Raw genomic sequence first — 19,393 nt, 5'->3', positions numbered from 1 at the left:
TCTTGGACAAGTTAAAATGTGATTTGAAGCAAGAATATTTGCTATAGAGGTCAATTGGATTTAAAACTAATATTGTCTTTCATTTTTATCAGAAAATTCTTCAGTCAGGGAAAATATGTAAGTTGGGGGGCTTTTTATCCAATTGAACAGGCTCAAAGATTTTTGTCTGTTTTGATCTGTTTTGATATTAGTTTGCCTCTCTTATATAGCTTCACGAATTCCATGAATGCTACTACTCCTCAGCCCCAAGGACAAACTGAAAAGATGTTAAATTATGAAGTGTCTGACCTTGGTATATTTTCTGTACATGAACAGAAGAGTTAAGACAATGACAAAGGATTTAGAGGAAGAAGAAATCTAATACTTCTTTATAATAACGAAATGGCTGTGCAGAAAAGGCTTTTAAGTAATCAAGGCCACACAAGCTAATTTGCAACTCATAGTATAAATTATGTGTAGATTATTTCAGATTGTTAGAATTAACTGCAGGGGTATTTTTAGAGCAACTTTTTTTTGGTTTAATGAAAACAATTATTAAATCATTAGTCAATGAAAATAGCTATTTCATCTTGTTTGTGTGTAAATTATCATATTCATGTTTCATCACCATTATCCCTTAAATAATGTGCCTATTCAAGATTATGTCTCTTTGGTTAAAATGGTCAGGTTTCTCTGAGTAACTTCTCTGCTTTGCTTGCAGGTTGTATATAAAAATAACGATGTCAGGTTGGAGCTGTCTCGACTTGCCAAGCAAGGGGATGCTAAAATGAAGATTCATGGGGTTGTAGCATTTAAATGTGAGAATGTTGCAACCTTAGATCCAATCACATTTGAAACACCAGAGTCTTTCATCTCTCTGCCAAAATGGAATGCCAAGAAAACAGGCTCAATATCATTTGACTTTCGTACAACTGAGCCAAATGGCCTGATTCTTTTCAGTCACGGGAAACCAAGGCACCAAAAAGATGCCAAACATCCACAGATGGTGAAGGTTGACTTTTTTGCCATTGAGATGCTTGATGGCCACCTCTACCTACTGTTAGACATGGGATCAGGTACTATAAAAATAAAAGCCTTGCAGAAGAAGGTGAATGATGGTGAATGGTACCATGTGGATTTTCAGCGGGATGGGCGGTCAGGTAAGTTCCTTTTGTTAGCATTCAGAATGTTTCATCTGCTGTGTCTGAGAGAATACTAGGTACATATTGATGTTCCCACAATAAGAGTTGAGCATCATCCGAAAAATAAGGAAAATACAAGAAATCATTGCTGTCAGGTACCAGAATACAATTATTTGCTGAGTTAAATATCTTATGGTAACTTTATTGGATAATCAAGTACTTAATCTTGCAAGTAAGTGTGTTGTGTGCTTGAAAAACCAACAGTAATCTCCCTCTGTGCTTGCTTACACCAAATAGCTGAAGTGGCAAGTTTCAAGAATGTTTTCAGCAATTCTTTTTTTGCTTTATTTTCAATCTCCAACACGGGGAATAGCTGCCCCACAGAAACAACACAGAGCTTCCAATCATGTCAGCAGATCTCAGCACACTTAAATGATATGCTAATGAACGGCTAACAACACGTGTCAGCAGAAATGGAAATATTGACTTCCAACATTCTATCAGTATGATTCATATTCTGGAGTGGTTTACTGAGAAAATTATCTCACCAAAAAGTGGTAAAAATAAAGAATTCATAAACTCTTCCTAATGCTACTGAAATCTAGTACAGCTTAAAATGGATTTATCCAGTGAAATTGTCAATGTATCAGCTCTTCTCATCTTGAGTACATATCTTGGCTCAAGCAAATAATCAATATACATCAATTTTAGGACAGTTCTCTTCTATGGTGCCTTTTCTGTAGTTCACGCCAAGATCTGGGGAGGAAGGGGGTGGGGAACGTATTGAGTCTATAACTCAGTCCTGAAGAATTTTCTGATTAATATTAATATTCAGTCTGAAGTTTATGTACACTCTTAAAGTGGGTGTTGAAAAATGTAAGCTCCACTTCTGGATTTTGTGGGATTTCACCCACTTTACTCTTTTAGGTGGCTCCTTTTCCATAGCTTGCATTTATGATTTCTTTGTAAAACTTAGCCCCCAAAAGTCATCATTTTATCACTTAACTTCTTACTACACACAAATCAGATTTCAGATCAAGCAAATCTTAGGTGCAGTTTTCAGCTGAAGATTTCAGTCAAATCCATGCTGAAAATCAGACCAAATTCAATTGATATGCACTGTGATTATGAAAAATAATTATTTTATTCCTGGACTTTGCAGCTTCAAATTGTAATGCTAGAGACTTTTTCTTATTATAGTACATCAGTTGCTCATTTACATTTCTTGAGGTTAAATAAACCCAACCAAACAAAACCAACCAACCAACCAAAAAAAATAAAACCCCTAACCAAACAATAAAACACAACTTCTCAAAATCCTCAATTGGGATTGAATATCCAGCAGTTATATTATTTATACTACAATTTTCATTTCAGACTTTCTTCTTAAGTGTGGTTTCAGTGATTCATATGAGGCAGTAAATCCTGTAATAATCATGCCTGTGGGACTGCTGAAAGCAAAGTTTATTCTTACATTCAAAGCCAACAGATCTATAAAGGAATGAAATAAATGCATAACAATTGTTTACATTTGAAGATATGTTCTGCCCTTTCATTGCTTCACAAAAAATGTGATTCACAAGTGACGTTAAGAGAGTTTAGGGCATACTTTAATCCTTAAAAACTGTTGAACATCTACAATATAGAGTAATTTAAGGAAGCAAAACCTGCCTGGTGATCAGGATTGCATATTTTTTTTTAGTATAATTATAAATAATCTAATTAATCCATCTGATGACTTGCCTGTGATGAAGATGGGTGAAATTTATGTAACCCCCTTGTCACTGTTGAAAACTAATCATAATACCTATTAACTCTAAGATGTTGAACTATTACCAGGAATACTGAATAAAATATGCAGGATTATGGATTGGCAAACTGAATTTTTAGCTGCAATCTGAAGCAGAATCCAAGTTTTTCTATTATTCTAATACATACAATAATAGTTTATGGTAGGAGAAGTACCAATAAACTGCAATGCTTTTGTTTGTCTTAATGATGGTAAGATCAGGTTATTACAGTTATTAGAGAGATGCCTCTGCCTGAATTAAGGTGCAAATGAGACCATGTGCCAAAGTCAATAGTACAGATTTTATCTAACAGTAAATGTGAGGAGGGAGAGTGATAGAAAGAAAGTAGAGTGGTAGGGGGGACTCAATCCTAACTGGGCCCTGTGTTCCCTAACCTTATCCCTAGCAACCTGCACAATTTTACTCTATTCCTCCCAATCCACCTGCCCTTGTTTTCGCCTTCTGAAAGCTGCTTTTTTTCCTCTGAGTTTGCTCAGCAGCTCCTTATCCATCCAAGAAGGCCTGCTGGCAATTTTGCCCGATTTCCTCCTTGTTGGGATGCCTTGTGTCTGAGCTTGGAGAACGATCCTTGAATACCAGCCAGCATCCTTGGGCCCCTCGGCCCTCCAGGGCTCTTTCCCATTGGACTCTACTGAGTAGAGCCTTGAAGAGGCCAAAGTCTGCTCTCCTGAAGTGCAGGGCAGTGAGGTTGCTGTGTGCCCTCCTCGCTGTCCTGAGGATCTCAACCCCCTCCACCTCGTGGTTGTGTTGAGAATGTTGGTGTATTTTGCCCATGTAGAATAAAATTCACTTTTTACTCTTTCAGGATGCTTGTTGGTTTCTTTTCTCTAGCCCAAGCCAAACATATTGGAAATCACCTGAATATGATTACTTTTCACTAGCTTACCTTCAGAATTTTTATATAATTGAATGAATATACCTTGTATAGAAAAAAAAATTTGTTTTTCTGAGACTTTCTTCTTGCCATTGATAGCATATTTCCCTAGCTATCAAGCAAAAAGGAAGAGATTCTTCTGTTAATGAATAAGTAGCTCAAATAAACTCTATTTTTTTTTTCTTTAAATTAAGTTTGGTGTCTTGCGACCTTTTGCTCGTAGCCTTCAAATCCAATGCAGAGTGGTTCCCTCTGATAGTAGAATGCTGTGACATTTCTCAAGGAGCTTTGCTAATTTCCTTGACTTTCATATTAGCTAGATCAGCAAGTATTAGATTTATTTCTCATTCTTTACTCTCTTCCAGACTCTCAGTCACAGTGAGCATCCCCTCTAAACTACTGACTTTGCCTTTGCTTGTCTGGGGTTGCAGTGGAGGTGGGAGGGAGATGCAAGGAATGAGAACACATTTTTAAATTGTCATCATCCAGGCCCCATTCACTATTAATTCTGCCAATCCACTCATATTTTGAGAGATACAAGGAAGAGGAAAGAGATGGTGTCTTTTATTCCCTTTTGCTGAAAGACCTTTTGACATTTTCACCCTAGAATCCCATTCTGTTGCCTATAGGACTTGCTCTGAGTGCTTTCTTACCTAAAAAGATGATCATTGGTAGAAAATGTAGCTCCTGAGACCATATTTAGTTAACATTTAAGGATTAGGAAAAGAAAGATATTCATAAGATATTCTCCTCTGGTCCATCTTTGTTGCTAGGTGTGCAGCAGTGCTACCAGCTGCTGTGTCCCAAGTTTCCTCACAGTACTCCTGAATTATACATCCTGAATTCCTGGGAAGGACTGGGGCTTCATAGCTGTTTCACAGGTGTCCTGTCTCAGCCATGAGCTGCCTGCTGTGGTCACAGTCCTCATCACAGCTATTGTGTTTTAGCACACAAGATGTATTTAGAATTAATACCTTGCTCTGATTTTTCAACATTTTTTAATAAGCAAATGCTTTTCATGGGCACAAAAAGCAAATGAATAGGCCACATCAGGTAAGCAGAGAGATCAGAACAGTTGTAGTAGCTGCACTTAAAATCTTCATATTTAACTGATCAGGAGAGAGATGAGGTTTAGAAATATGATTTAGTTTCTCATACACAGTCTTAGGAAAAAGTAAATTGCTGAGATAATGAATATGATTGGAGAGGCTCATTAAGTCATACCTAAGGGAAATGTTTGTCTGTTCTGCTCTTAGCAGTACTGCCAATGCTGCAGAAAAAAAAAGAATTAGAAAAAAAAACCACAAACCCAAACTAAATAAAACACAATCATAATGCTGCTGTAAAGGTCTTTGCTCAGAGTGTTTCTTGTAACATGGTAGGGATAGGTTTAATAACTGTTTTCTGAGACTTAAGTATTCTTTAAATTTTTTTTTTCCATATGCAAGGGTAACCATGCAAATATTTTTTTGCTGAAACACCATTCATCCTTTGGAAATTACCATTGCATAGTGAAATCAGGGAGGAAACTTACTGTTCTTGTCAACCTCCAATTGTGTAGGGCAGTGTAAAACAGAATGTATCTGAGTCTATTCATAGGTAGGAAGCATTTAAGGGCTGAGTCACTGAAATTTTGAACTAAAGTTAGAGTTTCAGCTTGAACACCAGAAATTATTTCTAGAGTATATAATTAGACCTTAACTATAATCAGTATCTCCCTGTAAGTAGTGCTTTGTTGATATCCATTACATGTATTATTGTTGCAGGTTCTTTTAACATGTACCCTTCTTTTTATTACTTCCCACATCTTTTTAACCTTTTAAGAACAGCCAGATTTACACGTTCCAATTTCAACAAATGTTAATAGTTTTCATATTTGGGAGAATAGGTTTATATTGCATTTTAAGGAGAATTCTGTCAATGAATTTCAATGAAATCAGCTTCCTTGGCTGATCTGCATCTTTCTCCAAGTCCAAGATTAAACTTAACCAGCACTCAGCCAAGTGGTACAATAGGCTTCTCTGTAATCTCCAGTGTATTTCCTATTTTTTTCCCATATGTGTTTTATTGTTGATTTATGTTGTTGACTCATCCTTTGAAGGACTGCTCACTAATCAGTTATCCTTTAAGTCAATAATTCTTGCTGAAAGCCATAATTTCATTAGTTTTTTTCTCAAACTGCTTTTCCAATACAGAAAGAAGTTTCTGAATGTTAAATTGCACTGTGTTCTCAGGTGGAATGCTGTGGTCATTACAGGAGCCTTAAATTTATGTCTAATTTCTGGAGATAAGAAACACTACTTGCTTTTAGAATCTGAAGCTGGATCATGAATTCCCAGACTAAATAAGTCACCCCACCCCTTCTTTTTCTCCTTTCAGGCTGGCCAAACCACATGCTCTCATCATTCTTCTATTTCTTTCTTATTCTGATAGAAATACAGATAATATTTCCAAATTTGAGTCTTAAAAATCTCTGTATGGAAGCTGCTTGTTCCCTGGCAGGCATTTATGGCTCTTTTCAAAGAAATGGTATCGCTGCTGACCTGGTGCTGGGTGCTGTTATGCAAAGAGGGAACTTTAAGATGGTTCTTACTCCAGAGATGTTACAATTTAAGGTTATAGTTTTCTCTCTCTCTTGAACATCCAGTGCTCTACTGAATCTGCTGCTTCCTCATATCTGTTGTCTCTGGGTTATTTTGTTAAACGAGGTATGTCCAATTCTTTTGTCTTATCAAATTTAAAAATTCTGTCTTGACAATGATGTTACGGTATCTTTACAGGGAAATTTATTAACCCTTTACGTGCTGGCCACATAAGACATTTGCATGCTCCATTAGTTTCCCTTTCTTCCTCTATGGAAAGTGATGTCTCTTCACATTCATAAGCAGAAACATCTGAATGGATTGGAGCACACGGGTGATTTGACAAAACTATTCCTTTTAATCTGCCTATAATTCTCAGGGAGAGTAGAATTGAAGTCTATCAAAGGAGGTGTGCACCACAGTCCCCAATTTCTGTGGTAGCTTCTGCCATTGTTATGAGGTCCAACTTGAGACATTTTCAGTTGAACTCAGAAAGTTTCCCTTAATAAAGATAACAAGCTTTAAAAAACAAACAAACAAACCCCACCAATAAACCACAGGAAAACAAACCCAAGCCCCTGCAAAAAATGAGCAAAAAAAGTCCCCTACCCCCAAAGCCTCACCAAGATGAAACAGCACATGCTACCTCTGTCTCATCTCTGGATGCACTGTGAATCCAAAGGTGTTAATGGAACTACTGTTTATTTTCTGTAAGCCTATGTTCTATAAACTTGAGTTCTGCATTTTGTAATAGGATACTTAAAAGGCTCTGTAATTTCTGCTGTATTTTGGAATATTTTTATATTCCCTTATTTTACTTGGATTTTTTTTTATCGGTGTTTACAAAGCAATTAGTGAGTAAAGTTTGCATTATGTGTCAGAGATACATAAAAGGTAATTTGGATCTCACCAGCAGTGATGGCCAGGTGGTTGCCTGTCATGTTTTTCTACCCATAGTCATTAGATGCTATGATCACACTAAGGTTTCAGAGGACTTTTCACACGGAGTATTTTATGGGGTCTCATTTCTTGGGAAGGTAAAAAGTTCATTTCTTTAAGAAGCTGTTGACATCTACTCAAAATAATACTTAAGCTCTCTTCAGGGTAATCCCTTATGACATAGAGAAGAAAAATTTCCTGTTTCAGTCTAACACTTTACCATAATTCACAGTCACCAGATCCCCTTATCATTCACCTTCCTAAGCCTTCTGTGCTTGCAAACTTTCCACTTGGAACACAGAGTGTCACCTATACTGGCAGAGGTTTATCTGTCATTTTCTGTGAGCTGAAAGTAATCAAGACGTAGTAAATTTTTATTTTTTAATAGAAAAGTAGCTCCAGGATTCTTCATTAATGTCTTGAAAATATAAATGTCTTTGTCCAGCAGAAAGCAGCACTGTTCACATGTTGGAGCTTGCTGTTGGAGGTTGCAGCTGAGTTAACTCGTGTGGGTGCACAAGTGGGTGCTGCCTGAACATAGCTTTAGAGCATTTGGTCTTAAATTAGCCTGTACATCAACAGATGGGAGAAGGCAACAATAGCAGTAAGAAACATTGCAAGGACAAGTACAATTTATATTTACAGCATCTCTTAATGTTTATGAAGAAGAAAAGATCTGTTGCCTGTTAGCCATCCTTCCTGATCCCTAGGATGCTCTCTGAAATGTCTCTCTTGGTTTGACAGGTCATTCACAGGTGTCCTTGTTTGACACAGCTGATTAATCAAATCAAACCTCAAAATGTTTGTGCTTGCATGCCTAAGGTCAAGCCTATAGCGAGCGCTCCATATGAGTGCCAAGTTCTGCTTCTAGAAGCTGAGAAGTAACAACAAATTTTTAGAGTTAGCAAAACATAATCATCAGTTTTAAACAGATGGGAGTTTGGAAGGAAAAGTGTCTTGTTTCAGCATGCCTATTTCTTACTTACTTTCTTGGAAGTTCACTTTTATATCTATGTGATTATTCAACTGAGACAGAAAACATTTCTTATAGTCCATAAAAGGGAAACCTGACCACATCCTCATTCTTTAAACGTGCTTATAAAGATGCAAAAATGCTATGAAAACCTTTATGTTGTTAGCTCTCTTCTGATAGTAGGGAGACTGTGGTATCCAGCCCTTCTGAAATCAATATGTCTCAAGTCTCACATGGGAGTTGGACCTCCTGAGACCTTTATCCCAAAGAGCTTTTTACTAATGATCCAAATTCTCTAGACATTCATTCTGTCCAAGTTGTTGAAGTTAACCTCTTGAACCAACAAAAGAACAGAAAAAATATAGCTTCTACAGTGTCCATTGGTGAAAAGAGAAGCCTAAGCTTTAGGCTGTACCCAAGTCATAGGATGATCTTTTTCTGTCCTGCCTTTGTTTGCTTAAAACTCACATTTTAGTATGTATGCTGTGTAAAGTGTGAATTTCTTCTTATGCACAACTCCTACCATGGTGGGAGCCTTTTTGGTAATCAGTGTTATTTTCTGGAATCTGTTTCAGACCAACAGTGGAGATGGTGAATCATGTTCACTTTGTATATATATGTGTATGATAAATTCATTGTGGTAAATGGGATTCTTCAGTGTCTTGTCACCATTAATACACTTTCCATGTTAAGTCCAGCAGATAACAGCATTGCATGATGATGACTGGCACATTATGACAATTTGGAGACGTATATAATATTTGGATTTATATTTTGTTTGCTTTTGTACCCACATAGAGTGATAAGGAATCACTTCTGTGAAGATCTACATGAAGATTTTTTTTCCAAGTGATTTTACTTAGAAATAAATTTAAAATTGGTTGACATAAGTGTGCTCTGTGACTGTATGTACTATTTTTTTTTCTGTTTATTCAAATTGTTAGTGTTGCATACCTCATTATTTTAAACAAAGTATCACCAAAAAAGGATCTTTGCAGTTGAATACAGTTTCTTTGTGCAGACACTTCATAAAAAGAGAACTCTATTTTAGTTTCAATTTTGTTTATTTAATTTTTAGACTTAAATGGAAAATATATTTCTGATATCCTGAAGGTCTATATGCATCATCTCTCCCTCTCGTTGTAACATGCACACATTTTGAGATAAGTTTCAGAGGCATTGATTTTCCCTCTAGGAGCCCATCACTTCCTTTTTAATGATTGCCTGCCTGGCAGCTGATGAGAGCATTTTCCTTCTACACTTAAAGGAAAAAAATCTTACCCAAAGCCCACTGAAAGTGGTGAGAGTCTTTTAAAATACTGTGTCTTTGGGCCCAAACCAAAGACTCAGATTTGCCTCCCAGGTTTCAACCCCGGCTGTAATGCTTTGAAACACATATGAGGGAGTGAAGATTTTGTTGTTGTTGCACAATGAGGATATTTCTGAAAATAACTCTGAACTGCATTTCCCCTGCACCTATGAGATTGGTAAGGTGATTTTGACCGGGGTTTTTCATATTGTGATCATACAGTGTTGTGCATAAAGGTTTTTACATCATTAATTTCCTGGCTACATTGCAATTAAAATAGTGAAGTTTAACTGTGATTCTATAGCTGAATCCATGAATAAAATACCTCTGCTTCATTTATAGCTGTTTGACAGGAGCTAACGTGACATGTAGATGAATGAGAAAAAAAAACAGTACCAAAATCAAATCTCTTGAAAATCACACATTTTATTGTCTTTACAGGGACGATATCTGTGAACACGTTACGTACTCCATATACTGCACCAGGGGAAAGTGAAATCCTTGACTTGGATGATGACTTGTATCTTGGAGGCTTACCAGAAAATAAAGCAGGCCTGGTCTTCCCAACAGAGGTGTGGACAGCGCTCCTCAATTATGGATACGTCGGCTGCATTAGAGATTTATTTATTGATGGTCAAAGCAAAGATATTCGACAGATGGCTGAAATTCAAAGCACAGCTGGAGTAAAACCTTCATGCTCAAGAGAAACTGCAAAACCTTGCCTTAGCAACCCCTGTAAAAACAATGGTGTGTGCAGGGATGGGTGGAACAGATATGTGTGTGATTGCTCTGGCACGGGGTACCTTGGCAGATCGTGTGAAAGAGGTAGGTTCCATGAGATGACTGCACTTCTATTTTTATGTTAAAAAAAAAAAAAAAAAAAAAGCACAAGCATAAAATAAATAAATTCCTGTACAATGATTAAAAATGTTAAATTATCATTAACTGTTCTGAGGCAAAAAAAGCATCCTTGATTTCCCTTGATGTGAGGTGGAGCCCTGCTGTAGACTTCAAGAAGTAACTCTAGAGGAAAGATCTTAGGGGAGACTCTAAAGTGCATTTGTGTCTCATCAGACATTGCTGAGTTCTGAAAAGCTTTATGAAAGCAATTTTAAATATTATTGCATTGCTAAATGGTCACACTCCAGTTCCAAACTGAAGTCTTGTTCTCTGCTTATTTATGTCAATATCAGTATATGATTAAATTCACTTTTGAATTCCATAGTGTCACTTAAATCCATGGCCAGAACTTCATCCATGGGTCAAAGCAGAAGATTCAGTAGGAATTAATATTTTTACTTACCTCTTTTTGAAAAGATCCCAGTACCCAAGGAAACTGCCTGTAGTTATCTAAAATCTCTGAGTATTCCTCTTACCTAGAAAAGGTAACAGTGAAGTTGAGAAACTCCATTTATTTAATTGAAAAGCTGGATAGCAGCAAGGAAGGCAGATGTTGAGGTTAGTTAATAAATAGAAAACCCTGTAATTTATTTAAAATTGTAGAGTGCGCTAATAAAAGATTTTAATGTAAGTGTGTAAACGATAAAAAAATTTTTGTTAATATTTTAGTTTTTTATTTTTAATTTTATGGAACTAGAAAGTGTTTCAATGCCAGGAGTTGTATTTTTTCATCTCCTATTTGACACAGCAGTTTCTTCATATTTTCTTCAGCCTGAAATCTAAACCTAAAATTTATTGGCTGAAAATGTAAGTTCTTTTCATCTAGTTTGATTAATTTTTCCAGTTAGTCAGATGAAATGACAATGTATTCTTTAGAAATAAAAGCCCAATGAATGTTTTAAGTTCTATGTCAGTAGATATGTGCATTTATGCAGTATAGGTCCTTGCATATTATCAGCATTTGCACGTAGATTCTCAGATCCTTCTGTGGGGTTTTTCTGTCTTATTTTTTTGACTATTTATGCCTTTGGCTCATGGCCAGCTGTTCCGAGCTCACCAGACTGTTGTTCCTGGTGGAGTGGAGCTGGCAGAGGGATAACGGAGCTGCCTGATGCATCCCCGCAGCCCTCGGTTAAACATGGCTGGTGTACCACCCTGTGGCCAAACTCTCCTATTACAGAGGGGAACAAGCAAAAACCGGATTTGCATTTCTTTTTTTTTTAAATTTCCACTGAAAAGCCAGGAAACATGTGCCTTAGAGACACAAACACATGCAGATCCGCAAAGAACTGAAAGCAGGCTTCATCACAGCATTTTCCCGTGCATATATTGGACAGGTGTTGATGTTTCATAGAGAAACCTCTGCTTTTTTTTACTTCCCGTGCCTTATTTTCAAGCATCATCCAGTTTAAGGTTTCATTTTTCCCAGGGCATTCCCCTGGTGGGAATGGTGGCACTGGAGTGGTGATGCTGGCTCCTCTACAACAATGTTTGGTTTTCGTCCAGCAGAAATATGTGTGGCACTTCAGCAGTATGAGATCATTTCCTGCTCTTGGGTTTCCCTCTCCAGAGGGAACTGTGCTGAAAGGAGATGTCTTCTCAGTAATATTCATATCCCAAGTGGTCATGCATTAAAAAGATTATAGCTTTTGGGATTCTGAAAGTATCGTGTTGGCATCCTACCAGACTACTTATTATAACTACTAGCCGTGTGTAGGAACTGATAAACTTTTGTATGTGGTGATACAAGCTGCACATTTGTAATTGTTCAAACTAATTTAAATAAAAGGGGAACATGCTCGTTTCAGCAAACAATGCAGTTCCACAAAGAAAATAAAGCTTTAGAATAAAATACTGGAGATTAAACAACCAGAATATTTAACATTAAGTATATAAGGTGTCTTCAGTAAAAAAAAAGTGTGGAGCTACTTTTTGTTGCTATTTAATTTTTTTTATTTTTCCCTAATATTTCCCCTGAAATAGGAGTGTTAACGTCCATACTTGGATGTTTAGTGTACAATACAGAACCTGGAATAATTTCAGCTCATTAGTGCACAAAACCCCTGGAACACCACTGTGGTCCATTTTAATTTGTGTATACTTAAAATTATATATATACATATATATATTTATATCCACATCCATTTTATCGTGTTGCAAGTTATTCTTGATTTTACTCTTGATTTTCAGTAAGGTTAAACATCAGCATAATCTGTAGATTAGCTTTAGTAGATTATGAAAACTCTAGCAGATGGATGGACAGATGTCATAGCAATATAATTTGGCATCCTCTTGTACTTTGTGGATCACAGTGAGTGATTGCCTCTTGGCAAAGCCTTTTACAGGTGTATTCTGTTCACAGGATGGCCAGGAACAATAGTAAAATAATCAAAGAGTGATAAGCAAAAGTAAGCATGCAAACAAAGGTTTATTAAGGTGACATTTCTGAGGAGAAAATATGTTTAGAGTGTGTGTAGATATCCATATGGTGCATGCACAGAGCCCTACATACACATATACACATTAAAGAAATGTAACTTTCGTTCTATGTGTTATATCTGGATGCTCTATAATTTTAAATTAAGAAAAATAAAGGTGGTATGAGGATAGATAGCATGAAGAGTCAGGTGTTCAAAATATTATACTAATTCCATCACTGTCTTAAATTAACTGATTGGTCCTATGTGTTAAAGTAGTAAAAAATTTACAGTGTGGCTTAGGACCTCAGTCCTGAAATAATAACAGTGTAGGAATTGGGAGAAATAATTTCAACTTCTATTCACATATTATCTAGTAAATAATCACATACAGAGAAATGTTTCTATCAGATTGATGGAAATGTTCCCTATAAATTTCCAAGGCTGCACCTTTGTGCCCAGGTGGACACAGATGCCATGGAGAAAACCCAAAATGTCTGGGAAGAGAGCAAAAAGTTCAAATTTGACTCAGTAGCAGCCAACATATTTGAATACTCACACAATTTCTAGGAGTAAAATTGTATATATCAGGGAGCATTTTCTGGGCAGGATACTGTTGCTCTACTCGTACTGGTAAATAAAACAGGCTCAGAGAGCAAACCTGAATAGTTAATTAGGGACGATCCAGATTGCTCATATACATCCTGGCACGACTCTGGACTGTATAGTCTGTCATTTCTGGGCAAAGTTTGTGTGGGATTTCAGTGACAGCAGACACAGAGGGTGATTTCATGCTTTAAAAATGGCTATGTGGGTTGCAATATGGTCCTCATATTATTGCAGACACTTTGAAACTGAAAAAGCAGGAAAAAATTAAGAATTCTGTCTTTGGGATTTCACAGGCACCACAAAGGGTCCAGAGAAAACAAGATCCTGTTTTACTTATTAAAATATGTGCAATGGGCATTTGTACTCACCAAGCATCATGTTTTTAAAGTAACACAAACTTCACTGCAGAACTTATGAGAAAGACCACTGAAATTCAAATGCCTTGTCCATACTTCTTCCACTTTAATTTAAATAATCTGTGAATTGAAGAATAGCAGCTATTCAGGAGATTCTCTTTTTTTTTTCTTTCCAAAAGTATCCAGTCATAATTTCTGAGGGTAGAAGCAGATGTAGGAAAGTTTCCAGAATTGGTGCCTCAGTCTCTTGAGCAATTTAGGTAATTCTAGCTCAAGTGGAACTTAAGGTCCTGAATCTCCTCTCATGTCAGTACTGGTATGTGCATCCTTGGGTTTAGACACAGAGATAATTAAGGTGGTCTGTGTGTATGTGTGTGTATATATGTAGGAAAGAAGACTATCCAGCTGTGAAGATTTTAATAAGAAACAAATTGAAGAAAAAAATTAGGGGAACTGAACCCTTCAGTGGGGTTGTTTTGGAGTTTGGTTCATTTGTGTGTTTTGGTTGGCTGTTTTTTTACCACAGGAGCAGGAAAAGTTTTAAATGTCAGGTTTATAAAACTGTCAAAGAATGAATGTATAAAACATTTTAATATAAATCTCTGTATCGTATAATGCCATTTATTTCTTCTTAATAACTCTACTGCATGCACTTATTTGCTGCCACAAAAAAACTTGTCAGTGATTTTATCATAAGGATTTTCTGCTGTTTTTCTTTTCAGTGCTATGATTCCAACACTGAAGTGGTAGTAAAACTATTACTCTTTTCCTTCTTTTTTTAAATGGATATCACATCCTGAACTAAACTTAGTCTATTATCATTTGATCTAATAATTAAGAGAAAGCTGAACAAGAGAGAAAAGACGTTCTGTCAACACTTATGTGAGAACATTTAGCAGTGTAGATTTCATGTAAAGATGAGACACCTACTTAGAATTAGTTGGTCCAAAGCAAAAAAACCATAAAAGAGGCAAAAATTAATACATATTTTTAGCTAAATTGTTCCTTCAAGGTTTGTGTACCTGCTGCCTCCTGTCATTCAGATCACTGCTTTATTAACCAGGCCTCGTAAATTAGCAATCCATTCCTGCCACTTTTGTGCTTGGTTCTACTTTGTTTGTTGGGGGGGTTTTGGGGGTTGTTTTTTTTTTTGTTTGCTTTTGTTTTGCTCGTTGTTTTTCATTTGCTTTTCATTTGGGGTTTTTGTGTGTCTTGGTTTTGTTTGGCGTTATTTTGTTGGTAGTTTGGGGGTGGTTTTTTTGTTTGTTGTTTTGGGGTTTTTTTGCCTTTTTCTTTCCCCTGTGATACCTTTGTGCTTAGAAAGCTTGTGCCTTGGACATATTGACATATTCAGAGCATCTAGTTGACATGAGGGGGCTTCCTCGTTGCCCAGAGCTTTTAAGTCATTTGATATTCTGTTCAGTATCTTTAGTCTGTTCTTGGAACATCTGTTCCCAAAATACTGGCACAGTATGGCTTAGGAGGATTAAGTATCTAATCACATCAGGTCTGCTCACCATGGTGTTACTCACAGGCCATCTCCAATTAAATTAAGGCTCCAATTAAGTTCCTTCTCTCCTTTTTCTGTAATTTTCAGAAAAACTTGAATAATTACGGGGAAGTTGGCAAACGGTATCAGTGCTGATTCTGACACCTCTCTTTTACGTTATCCTAAGATAATTTGTTAGCAACAGAACTCTAGCACTGATGAATGTTGGGTTTGCTCTGTATATGAAAACCCTGACTACTATTAATGTGGTGGATTTTTATGGACAATACAAAGTATCTTATATTTTCTGTTATATGAGCATGTAACTTCAGGGTTTTTCCTGGAATTCTTTACCTAAATCATGCTTACCTTGATAAAGATCTTGGGAGATTTTTATGCACAGACTAGACAGCTAGGCATAGGAAGGAATTGTAAGCCCCTATACATTACTTCCCCAAAATACTAATAAACAAACAAGGAAACCCACAAAAACCCAACCCCCAAACTAACAAATAGAAACCCCCAAACAATCAAAAAGCCAATCAGCTTCCACTGAAAACTCTTTGATTTGAAATTACTTTTTGGGTTGTTGCAAGTATTTCATCTACTTCACAGAATGATTTTAGATTCAGAATATGCTGAAAACATGATTACCTGCATAGTTAGAAATCATTAAACACGTAAATGCATTCTAATAACCTTTTATATCTAAAGACTTTCACAGCAGTCTCAGTAACCACTTTTTTTCCAACATCAGATTGTTTTCTCCAAATTTATATTGGAGGAATTTAAAATTCTTTACACAGGAGAAGGTTGTCCAGAGAAGCTGTGGATGCCCCACCCCTGGAAGTGTTCAAGGCCAGGTTGGATGGGGCTTGGAGCAACCTGGTCAAGTGGAAGGTGTCCCTGCCCATGGCAGATGTATTAGAAGTGGGTGATCTTTAGGGTTCCTTCTAACCCAAGCCGTTCTATGATTGTACTAGTGAAAATATAATCTAGCACTTTTGCCTCTCATGGATTTAATAGAACATTTTGTCCTTCCACGGACCGCGTAGGCCAGAAGTCTTGAAGAGCTTATCTGTCTTTAACAGCCTACAAGATATGCTATGGGAACAATTTTGGCAAACATAGTTGTGAGACTTACTACGCATAGCATCAATAGTAGTAGTCCTTGAAAATATTATTGCATGTTGACACCAGAGTAAACTTTGTTTTAGATAAGTGTCTCCGCTACACCGAAGCAAATTGAAGCACAGAGAAGCTTCCCATAGTTGTTCTCTGCCCACAGTGTTAAATTGTCCTGCCAAAAAGGACTTTTTAATATGTTTCAGAAATACATTTCCTTTGCTTTCTAGGAACTGCAGTGCCTTCCCTGTGAGCAGTCTCTTTGCTACCTTTCTCGTTACCAGCCTGGAAGCTGGGAAAAGAAGGCTTGTGACTGGTTGCTCTGGGGTCTAACAGACTGTGACTGCTCTGTGCCAGAGTCTCTGGCCGGGAGGGTTTCCTGGAATGTCTGAAAGTGACAGCTCTTTGCTTGTCTTGGGGGGTTTTAACATGTTACCCTCAATATGCCAAGTCCAGTCTCAATCCTCTTGCTGAGGCTGTCGTAGTGTTCATATAAGCTTTTTTGAGTCCATACCATGGTTTTTGTAGTCATGAAACAACCTGTGCCCCATCCATACTTTGCTGGGGACTCTCACCCATTTCAGGAGGATTTTTGCTCACTGGATGATAATTGTAACTCACGGTTGTAGCAATGCCAATAGGTTTATACAGGAAGCATCCTAAGGTGGTTATCTAGGGGGAATGACAATCAGACATGGGCTTTTGTTAGTCTGTAAGGTTTACCTGAATCTCTTCTGCTGATTTGACCTATTTTGAGTAGTACAGGTCCATTATTTCAAGCATTGCCTTACAGGTGATTTGACCGATCTTGTTGAAGATGCATGCATGGCTGGCTGGGTCATTAAAGAGCAATTTAGTTTCTTTTAAAAGCACCAAGATATGCCACTTATAAACAAAAACAAATCAAAAAAACCCCTAACAAAAAACCCAAACCCAACTTGCCTGTGTTTCCCAGTAATAATAATGAAAAGTAAAATGTAACTTTTCTGTGTCATGCTGACTGAATATTCATTTACCATCTTATGTCTAAGGAGTTTCAGTAGACAGAATATAATTCTTTAACAACTGATTTTCTCCTTTCTGTTTCCAGAGGCAACAATTTTAAGCTATGATGGAAGTATGTTTATGAAAATACAGCTTCCTGTTGTGATGCACACAGAGGCCGAAGATGTTTCTTTAAGGTTCAGGTCTCAGCGAGCTTATGGCATTTTAATGGCAACAACTTCCAGGGAATCTGCAGACACCCTTCGGTTAGAGCTGGATGCAGGACGAGTTAAGCTAACGGTCAACCTAGGTAACAACCTCTTCCTCCAAGAAATTAACATTTTCTTTACATTTTTTTCTTTTTGCTTGCAAACATTTATGAAACAGCCTGTTTTAACATTAAAAGTAAACTGAAATGATATATAAACACACGTCAGTGCGGCATTTGCATATGTACATACACAAATACACGGCCATTATTACGATTTATTTTGTTTCCTTTTGCATTTTTGTATTCTTTATTTAGTCTTAACATTACCCATCACAATATTTTTGTACTGTTGTGTATTCTAAAAAAAGAAGACAAGTTCATCAGTGGCATTTTTTTGGCTGAATTGGTTTTTTTGGTTCTGGAATATTGGTCTCCCTCCACAATTTCTTCAGAAAAGCAATTCCACAGTTTCAATGTGCAAGCGGAAACAACGTATATGTAGGTCAGCTCAGTTTTACCTGCACCAATTAATCTACGACATGCAAACATATCAAAGACATTCTGGTTTTAACACTGAAAATGTTGCAGTTAGATACTCCCACTGATGGATTTCTTGGTCTCCTTTTTTTAGGTGTCAAATCTATATTAAATCCATCTCCTCTTTTTTAAACAATTCTGTAGTGGTATTTTTGTAGTATCGAACGATAACACAACCCTTCAATGCCCAAAGACTGCGGCCCTCAGCAAACAGCCTTGTGAACACAGGAGGCACAAGCCCTTTTACAGAAAAAAATAAAAAAGAAAACTGGTTTCCTCATTTGAAATATGACGGACAAAATGTCAGGTTATGTTTTTCTGTAGTGTTAAAAAAAAAGTAAATAAAGAAATAAAAGCGCTTCAGCCAAGCTTATGAATAAATCCAAGCCAGGACCTGAAAGAGAACAGGAGTTCAGGAAAATGCACATTCTATGCAGTTATTCCCCTTCAGGGGGATGCTATTTTTAAAGGGAACCAAGCACTTTATTGCTTTAGTCACAGATTTCCAGAAAGCACTAGTGGGGCTTGGGGGGGGGTAAGAAAATAACCACCTAACCCTCCCCTTCATCCAAGTGTCACTCACTGAAACTCTGCCCTGGTGTTTAATGATGAGGAGGGAGGAGGAGGAGCAAAGGGTGTCGCGGGTGACCCTTCCCTGCCGGTCCCCCCTGGAGTGGAGGCCGCGGCGGGAGGCTCCGAGCGCTTTCTGTAAAGGGGGTGTGCAGCTGCTGCTCCTTGGCTGTTTGCAACCACTTTTCTGATGCGGTTGACGACACATGACAAACTCAGCTATATGGAAACAAAATCTAGGTTTGATGGTATATACGTTCCTCAAAGGTGTAAGCCAGGAGTAGCCATACAAACCAAGTAGTGCGGTGTAGGGTTTGGGGGTTGGTTTTTTTTTCTTTTTCCAGTAATAGATAAATGCAGGTGGCCCAGCAGAGGAGCGTGCACAGAGCAGGTTGTTCACTTTACATACAAAACACCACCCTCTGCCTACTTCTATCATTCATGAAAGTCAATAAAAAGTAAATAAATCCATGCCCCAGTAATACTGTTCCTTCCTCCCACGCCCCCTTTTTTTTCTTTCTCTTTTTTATTTAATTTTTTTTTTAGTCAGGCAAAAAAAAAATCTTAAAATAGAAAGGATTCTCTT

General features: G+C 37.2%; 1 protein-coding gene across 26 annotated transcripts in view; it reads left to right on the top strand.

Annotated features, from left to right (window-relative positions):
- The window catches only part of NRXN1 (neurexin 1), a 681,973-nt gene that overhangs the window by 271,209 nt on the left and 391,371 nt on the right, over positions 1 to 19,393 (top strand). For 25 of the 26 annotated variants that reach the window (XM_069009396.1, XM_069009411.1, XM_069009402.1 and 22 more), the window contains 3 exons: positions 701 to 1,139; positions 10,051 to 10,434; positions 17,596 to 17,799. In XM_069009396.1, coding sequence (XP_068865497.1) covers positions 701 to 1,139; positions 10,051 to 10,434; positions 17,596 to 17,799 — 1,027 coding nt within the window. Of the gene's footprint in view, positions 1 to 700; positions 1,140 to 1,494; positions 2,718 to 10,050; positions 10,435 to 17,595; positions 17,800 to 19,393 lie in introns of those variants that run through there. The other variant, XM_069009423.1, reaches the window with a different exon arrangement.

Source organism: Aphelocoma coerulescens, chromosome 3, assembly GCF_041296385.1.
Source record: "Aphelocoma coerulescens isolate FSJ_1873_10779 chromosome 3, UR_Acoe_1.0, whole genome shotgun sequence".
NCBI classification, from domain to species: domain Eukaryota; kingdom Metazoa; phylum Chordata; class Aves; order Passeriformes; family Corvidae; genus Aphelocoma; species Aphelocoma coerulescens.
The sequence above is the reverse complement of the archived record's forward strand: the minus strand, read 5'-3'. Positions and strand labels throughout refer to the sequence as shown.